A 9,259-nucleotide genomic window follows, 5' to 3' on the forward strand; every position below is an offset into this window, starting at 1 on the left:
CAAGGGCATTTTACCACTGTGTTACATGGACTTTCCTTTTAACAACACTAAGTTTGGGAACTGAGGAGACCAATTCTTGAAGCTTTTCAGATGAAATTCTTCCCCATTCTTGCTTGATGTACAGCTTAAGTTGTTCAACAGTCCGGGGTCTCCATTGTGGTATTTTAGGCTTCATAATGCTCCACATATTTTTAATGGGAAAACCACGCTGTTGTATCACGTACAGAATGTGGCTTGGCATTCTGTACGTGATACACTTTTTCACTTTGCATCAGTCCATCTGAGACGAACTCGGGCCCAGCGAAGCCAGCAGCGTTTCTGGGTGTTGTTGATATATAGCTTTTGCTTTACATAGTAGAGTTTTAACTTGCACTTACAGATGTAGCAACAAACTATAGTTACTGACAGTGGTTTTCTGAAGTGTTCCCAAGCCCATGTGGTGATATCTTTTACCCACTGATGTCGCTTTTTGATGCAGTACCGCCTGAAGGATTGAAGGTCACGGGCATTCAATGTTGGTTTTGGGCCTAGCCGCTTACGTGCAGTGATTTCTCCAGATTCTCTGAACCTTTTGATAATATTACTGACTGTAGATGGTGAAATCCCTAAATTCCTTGCAATAGCTCATTGAAAAATGTTGTTCTTAAACTGTTCGACATTTTGCACACGCGTTTGTTGACAAAGTGGTGACCCTCGCCCCATCCTTGTTTGTGAAAGACTGAGCATGTCATGGAACCTGCTTTTATACCCAATCATCGCACCCACCTGTTCCCAATTAGCCTGTTCATCAATGGGATGTTCCAAAAAAGTGTTTGTTGGTTATTCCTCAACTTTCTCAGTCTTTTTTGCCACTTGTGCCAGCTTTTTTGATACATGTTGCCGGCATCAAATTCCAAATGAGCTAATATTTGAGTCGCGTGTGTGTGTGCGTGTGCGTGTATCTGCAGGAGTGCACCCCCTTTGCCGTGATTGGCAGTAACACAGTGGTGGAGGCTCGAGGGCAGCGAGTGCGAGGGCGGCTTTACCCGTGGGGCATCGTTGAAGGTAAACCTTTAAGTCTGACAGCAGCCATCATAATTTGAAAGATGTATACAAATGTGAGTGCATCGGCAGTGGAGAACCAGTCCCACTGTGACTTTGTCAAGCTGAGGAACATGCTGATCCGCTCGCACATGCACGACCTCAAAGACGTGACCTGCGACGTCCACTATGAAAACTACAGAGCACAGTGCATACAGGAGATGACCAGGTACTCTGTGTGTGCTGACACATTAAAACTCCACAATCTGAGATTCGTGTCATATAACTGCTGATGCATGCCGTTTTCCTGCTTCACTTCTCTCCCTCCTGTTGCTCACACAGTAAACTGTCTCAGGACAACCGCATGGAGTCTCCCATCCCCATCCTGCCCTTGTCCACCCCGGATGTGGACACTGAAAAATTGATTAAAATGAAAGATGAGGAGGTAAGACACAGATTACTTTCAGACCACAACATTTGTGTACAGTTTTTATGGGATATTTAATGGTTAAAATATTTGCATCTGAACCAGTAACTTTCTAACCAGCCTCCTCGCTCTCTCTCCCTCTCTCTCTATATGTATATGGATATATATATATATATATATATATATATATATATATATATATATATATATATATATATTATATAATGTATATATATATATACATACACATATACATACATACGTACATATATGTATGTATATATATGTATATATATATATATGAATATGTATATATATGTGTGTGTGTATATATATATATATATATACATATATATATATATAATGTATATATATATATGTATATATATATACGTACACATATACATACATACGTACATATATGTATGTATATATATATATATGAATATGTATATATATATGTGTGTGTGTGTATATATATATATATATATATATATATATATATATACACACACCACACATATATATGTATATATGTATATATATATACATATATACATATATATATATATATATATATATATTATATATGTATATATATAGACTTAGACTTAGACAAACTTTAATGATCCACAAGGGAAATTGTTCCACACAGTAGCTCAGTTACAATGATGGAAAGTGTAAGGATGGAAAGGACAATGCAGGTATAAATAGACTAAATATAGCGATGTAAAATATAACACATGTATGTAATATTTACATAATATATGTTTAGTATATTATATATACAGATATATAATAATATATTATGTCTATATCATATATACAGTACCTAACAGTTACCATGTACAATATTACAGTATATGTGACAGGTGTCAGGTAATAGACAGATATCATCTATTGCTGTATGGTGAGTGATTATACAGTTGGATGGAGTGCGGAATGAAGGAGTTCTTGAATCGAACACTGTGGTAACTAAGCTGAAGGAGCCTGTTGGAGTATGACTTTCACTGTCCCTCAATTGTCTGGTGGAGTGGGTGGGCAGGATTGTCCATGATGGCCAGCAGTTTGTCCAGTGTCCTCCTGTCCCTCACTGACACAAACGCCTCCAAATGCGTGCCAATAGTTTGGCCGGCTTTCCGGATCAGTTTGTCAATCCGGTTTGAGTACCTTTTGCTGGTGCTGCTCCCCCAACAGACCACTGCGAAGTACAGGGCACTGGCCACAACAGACTGATAAAATATATCCAACAGTTTGCTGCACACATTAAAGGACCTAAGCTTCCTTAGAAAAAAAGAGTCTGCTCATGCCCTTTTTCTAAACAGATTTGCAGTTGTCCTTCCAGTCCAGTCTGCTTTTCAAGTAGACTCCCAGGTACTTGTACTGCCCCACTACTGCCACCTCCCGGCCCTGGATCTTGATGGGCTCCACCGGGGTCTTTCTCTTTCTGAAGTCGATGACCAGCTCCTTGGTCTTGTTCACATTAAGAACCAGATGGTTTGCCTGAGACTACTCCACAAAGTCAGCGAACAGTGACCTGTACTCCGATTCCTGTCCCTCTTCGATACACCTGACCACAGTAGAGTCACCAGAGTATATCTGCAGGTGGCAGGACCTGGAACTGTACTGGAAGTCTGAGGTGTACAAGGTAAACAGGGAAGGAGACAGGACGGTACCCTGTGGAGCACCTACACCACTGACCACAGTATCTGACAGGGAGCTCCCCAGTCGCACAAACTTGGGCCTGTCAGACAAGTAATCATTGATCCAGGAGACAATGTATGAACTGACACCCATCCTGAGCAACTTGTCAGTCATCAGAATTGGCTGAATGGTGTTAAAGGCACTGGAGAAATCAAAGAACATGATCCTCACATTGGCCTTTCACCATCCAGGTGAGAGTAAGCATGATGCAGCAGGTACAGTTTGTAGAAAACTCCTACATGGGGCTGGTATGCAAACTGTAGAGGATCCAGAGAAGGAGCCAACAGGGTTCTCAGCTGATCCAGCACACGTCTCTCGAGACCTTTTTGACAATGGTATGTCAAGGCAACAGGTCTGAAGTCGTTCAAGCCCGATGGGATGGGCTTCTTGTGCACTATGCAGGATGTTTTCCATAGCACTGGTATCCGTTCTGACTTCAGACTCAGGTTGAAGATGAAGTGCAGGATCTCAGTTAGCTGAGCAACACAAGTCTTCAGGACCTAGGGTTTGACTCGGTCAGGGCTTGCTGACTTGGCTGGATTGACTCCAGTTGTCGTCTCACCTGTCCAGGTGTCAGACACATATCGGGCTGGCTTTCTCAGTGGGGGGATAAGAAACAGCGGTGGCAGGTAACAGAGAAGGAGTTTGTGTATTGATGTTCAAGGTAGGTGTGAAGACAGGAGTAGTGGGGGGAGGGTCATTAGGGGGTGCATTGCTAAATCTATTGAAAAACAAATTCAGCTCGTTGGCTCTATCTACACCCCATCCAGCAGTTTGGATTTGTTGTTAAAGTCTGTGATGGTTTTCATGGCCTTCCACACATCACGAGAGTTGTTCTGTTGGAGTTTAGCCTCTAGCTTCCATACATATATATAATTATATATATATATATATATATATATATATATATATATATATATATATATATATATATATCCATCCATCCATCCATTTTCTACCGCTTATTCCTTTTGGGGTCGCGGGGGCGCTGGCGCCTATCTCAGCTACAATCATATAGTCAAGGTTTCTGTGGTTTATCCGTTATACAGTGCTCAATACCGCAGTAGAGCGGAATATACGTTAGGGCAGGAAGATACTCAGAGGCTATATCATCCCTACAAGCCTGTTTCGCAGGTTTCCCCTGGTCGTCAGGGGGATTTTCCCTGACCCTGACGAGGGAAACCTGGGAGAACAGGCTTGTACGGATGATATGTGGTCTGTGTTTTTTCCTGACCTAACGTATATATGTATATACATATGTAAATAGATTGATAGGTATGTGAAAAATTATACCTATATATATATATATATATATATATATATATATATATATATATATACCACACAAACATATATATATATATATATATTATATATATATATATTAATATATATATATAGTATACTTTTAATAATTGCCATATTTTTATTTTTGTTAACTAAGACTTAAGCTGTCAAGATGATTTCAATTAACTCAATTAACTTAAGTTAGCCGTAGAAAAGGTCCCTAATAAAAAAAAAATCTTCTGTATATATGAATTTCACGTTATTTCTAAACTTTGATGTCAATTACATTATATGAATGTTGGAATTTTTCATTTATTAAATTTTTTACTTTTTTTCCGACTTTGTTAATGTATGTTAAAATGTTATTGGAAATGTAACGTTTCAAATAGCTGCAATCTGGTGCAGCAACTACTGTATCTAACCATTAACTTGAGAAGAAAACATATACAGCATATTTTCTATGTAGATAGATAGATAGATAGATAGATAGACAGATAGATGGATAGATAGATAGATAGATAGATAGATAGATAGATAGATAGATAGATAGATAGATATAGATAGATAGATAGATAGATAGATAGATAGATAGATAGATAGATAGATAGATAGATAGATAGATAGATAGATAGATAGATATGGATGGATGGATGGATGGACGGACGGACAGATACATAGATAGATAGACAGATAGATAGATAGATAGATAATACTTTATTGATTCCTTCAGGAGAGTTCCCTCAGGAAAATTAAAATTCCAGCAACAGTGTACAGAGTTGAGATCGAATTTGAAAAGAAAAAAGTAAATAATGGGGGTATAAATGGAAACAAAATAGGAAAATAGTACAATAAGAATTTAAAAAAAAAGCATGTAATAAAAAGCAAATAATTTGTTTGTACAAAAAATGTGTTTGTATTATTATCATTGTTCGATTGTAGCTGAGATAGGCGCCAGCGCCCCCCGCGACCCCAAAAGGGAATAAGCGGTAGAAAATAGATGGATGGATGATTACGTTCAAATCAATTCCATTCAATTAACACTGAGTTAATTACACTAAGTTGGCAATGTAAAAAGTCACTAATAGAAATAATGTTTAATTCAAAGTTTAGCAATCTAAGTTTAATTATATAGCCCTTAATCACAAGTGTCTCAAAGGGATGCACAAGCCACAATGACATCAGATCCCACATCAGGGCAAGGAAAAACACAACCCAATGGGATACAGTGAGAAACCTTGGACATATAGACAGATGTTCTGTCTATATGTCTATGAATGTTCCCATTCATCCAGCTCATGACAAGCTCGGGGCATTTTTTACGATCGATTTAATGCCCCGAGGTTCTGTCTATATGGAAGTTGTGACTGAATGTAACGGCTGTGTGGCATAGCGATGCCGGGTTTGTTCTTCCAGGGATGCATTGGCAAGAACACAGCAAAGGTAAGAAATAAAGTATTTATTTAACCCAAAACAGGCTAGAACAAAAACACTGGTGCTAATAGAAAAAGGTAAACAAATGGCGCTAGCATGGAGGCTAGGAATAACAAGCGAAACACAAAATACTTGGCACGAAGGCACAAAAGACGTAAAACAGCACAATAGCATGAGAGCTAAGAAAAAGCGAAGGCGTAGCGTGTAAGCTAGCGAGAATATATAAATAGAGCAGTCGTCACTGTTGCACGTAGGCAAATTAGGAACCCAGACAGAAGAACGAAAAGGGGCGAGCTTAAATAAGGCAGTAATCAAAATAGAAACAGGTGTGCGTCAAAAACGAGGGGCAGTTGAACTAATAAGCTACCATGGTGACAAAGCAAACAGAAAATAAGGAGTCAGACGGAGAGATATACAAAAATGGAAACAAAACAACAAACTGTGAAGATCCAAGCAGCGGATCGCAGCACTGAAGATCCAAACTACGACTTTGGTCGCAAAGATTTAGTGTACTGAAATATGTAATGAATTATAACATTGTAGATTCATTAATTATAAGAAAAACAAATCAAATTGGGGCTTCACGGTGTGAGAGGAGTTAGTGCGTCTGCCTCAAAATACGAAGGGCCTGAATAGTCTGGGTTCAATCACGGGCTCGGGATCTTTCTGTGTGGAGTTTGCATGTTCTCCCCCGTGAATGCGTGGGTTCCCTCCGGGTACTCCGGCTTCCTCCCACCTCCAAAGACATGCACCTGGGAATAGGTTGATTGCCAACACTAAATTGTCCCTAGTGTGTGAATGTGAGTGTGAATGTTGTCTGTCTATCTGTCTTGGCCCTGCGATGAGGTGGCGACTTGTCCAGGGTGTACCAAAAAGACAGAGAACTTGCAAACTGTTTAGCATGATGTTCAAAGTAAACATTTCCATTTTTAGAAACTAGTTGAATTTTACTACAAAAACTGCCATTTGTGCGTAACTGTGGCGGTTTTTTTTCATACTGGTACATTTTAAACCAGCTAAATATAGACACAAAACGGCGGTCACAAAACAGTTTCATTTGCTGTAAAAAAAAAAAATCCACCACAAAAAATATTTATACATGCAATTAGCCTTTGATTTTCTTGCATCTCCGAAACTGTTCTTACTTTTTCTGTGTTTAGCTGAAGAGGATGCAGGAGATGCTGACTAAGATGCAGCAGCAGATGCACGAGAAAGACTAGCAGCGCCACCTGGTGTTCTCTCGAACAACAACTTGAGACATTGAACGTCACACAGAATTTTTTTTCTTCTTTTTAATGAGTGTCTGCACATTTATCTTCATTGTGTTTGGTGTTTTTGTACAAGTCCAGGTCGTCTGCCTTTTTCTTTGCTTTTTTGCCCCCCATCCCCCCCCCCCCCCCCCCCCCCGCCCCCGCCCCCTTCCTCCTAACATAACATACATGATGAATGCTTAATTTAAATCACTAATAAGCGTATCTAATTTATATATATAAAAAAACAATGCTAACTTTTATGAATATTTTGTCAGGGTATTTGCAAGATGTATTCTTGGTGACATTTGAATTTTTTTATTCTGTGAAAGTGCGTGTGTGTGTGTGTATGTGTGTGTGGAAGTCATTAATGTCTACAAGTCCATAACTTTTCTTTTGTCTTTGCACATCTGATAATCAGAATTTTTTATTTATATCATGTCAAGAAACTCAGCTTTTTTTTTCCTGAGCTGAGCTAATAATGCACTTATTGTCAGAGGTCAAAGATGTTAACTGTGAACATACACCACTAATAATGATGAGAGGTTGCTTGTGTAAGCATGCTGCCGTGCTCCTACGTGCTTGATACTCTTTATTACTTCACAGCTAACATTTAGGATTTTTGTTTTTGCTTTATGGTGTTGATGCTTCTGGTTGTTTATTTTTTAAAACATTGTTACTGAATTCTGCCCATGAAGAAGAACAATATGCAAGGGAGGGAAATTAAGTGCATCTTCTGTCCAATTTGACAAATAAACGTGTTTTTTCGTCATTCTGTGCATTTTTTTTGTGAAGATTGGAAGAGTTTGTTCATTATTTCCGTTCATCTAAGAGTTGCTGCTGCTGAACTATGTTCTCAGTCATTTATCTCCAGCAGCCATTCTTCCTCTGCAGTGCAACACTGTCCTGTATGAACAATAAGCAGACATATATCTACGTACAGTATTTTCTTGGAAAAAGGTAATCGGGCGAAGTATGAAAGCTGCCACTGTTTACATTACAGGTCAAACTTGGGTTTTGGAGAAGTTATGTACAAACCCCATTTCCATATGAGTTGGGAAATTGTGTTAGATGCAGGGGCGGTTCTAGGCATGCTTATATGAGGGGGCAGTCAGAAATGTGAGGGGGGGCATCATGTGTACACATGATACTCCAGCACTTTTTTTTCTGTGCTTATAGTAACAATGCTTTCTTCATTGAAATGGGTCTTTAGCTATGTGTCCAACCCCAACCTGGAGTAGTTGATTGCACTTTGTCAGGCCTCTACCTTCAGACCTGTCCAACTTGGGTGTCCCACCTGAAGACTAAGCTCCTGCTGGTATAGCTCTTACGGTCACTGAGGCACGCGAACCCCCTGACCACAATAAGGTGGCAATCCCTCAGGGGGGAAACATTAACAGCGCTGCCATATTTCCGACAGGGGAAACAGAAGCAGGCGTCTCGCACCACAGAATACTCTAGCCATGGTTGTGTGCGGTACCAGGCAGGATTGAATGATCTTAATGTTGTACCAAATGCACTCTTTGGGTAGCCACCCAGTATTGGCTGAGATGGTGCGTTGCCATTTAAGTCACTGGGTAGCTGAGCAGACTGCTTTGGGGGAGCGCTTGTTGGGGGGACGGAGGGAGCTGGTGCAGGAGAAACAGTGCTTGCTGGTGCTAAAGGTGCAGTATTGCTAGCTGCTGTCCCTGATGTACTAGCAGTAGCATCATTGCTACTACTACATGCAGGAGCGGGACTAGACTTTTTAAATGCTCTGAAAAATGGATGCATTACAGAGCATTAACTTTCTCTTTGTGAGCTGCTGGAAGCTGGAGCAGAAAATAAGTAAGCTTGGACAACAACAGAAAAAACCCGGTGTGATTACATGAAGAAAAACAAATACAGTACAGGACTACAGCCTGGGGCGGGGCTTTACGTAGGGGTCTGGCAGACACAGGTCACTTGTCTTCAGTTTGTCACATGCAGTGGACGTGGGCACTCATCTGGGCACAAAATTCATTCACTCCAATGTATGTGTTGCCCACTTGCTTGTAAATTGATGAAAACGGCAGTGATTTGTTTTTAGGTGTCATGGTCATATCAAATGAAACTTATAATTTGTTTATTACAAAATGTAGATTGAAACATTAAAGGTTGA

General features: G+C 39.8%; 1 protein-coding gene across 3 annotated transcripts in view; it reads left to right on the forward strand.

Annotated features, from left to right (window-relative positions):
* septin5a (septin 5a) overlaps window positions 1–7,885 on the forward strand; it is a 65,455-nt gene extending 57,570 nt beyond the window's left edge. For all 3 annotated transcript variants that reach the window (XM_061898878.1, XM_061898886.1, XM_061898868.1), the window contains 4 exons: window positions 948–1,044; window positions 1,114–1,249; window positions 1,363–1,465; window positions 7,030–7,885. In XM_061898878.1, the coding sequence (XP_061754862.1) occupies window positions 948–1,044; window positions 1,114–1,249; window positions 1,363–1,465; window positions 7,030–7,089 (396 nt within the window). In that variant the 3' untranslated portion in view covers window positions 7,090–7,885. The remainder of the gene's footprint in view (window positions 1–947; window positions 1,045–1,113; window positions 1,250–1,362; window positions 1,466–7,029) is intronic.
* Window positions 7,886–9,259: the final 1,374 nt, after the last annotated feature.

Source organism: Nerophis ophidion, linkage group LG01 (assembly GCF_033978795.1).
Source record: "Nerophis ophidion isolate RoL-2023_Sa linkage group LG01, RoL_Noph_v1.0, whole genome shotgun sequence".
Lineage (NCBI taxonomy): Eukaryota > Metazoa > Chordata > Actinopteri > Syngnathiformes > Syngnathidae > Nerophis > Nerophis ophidion.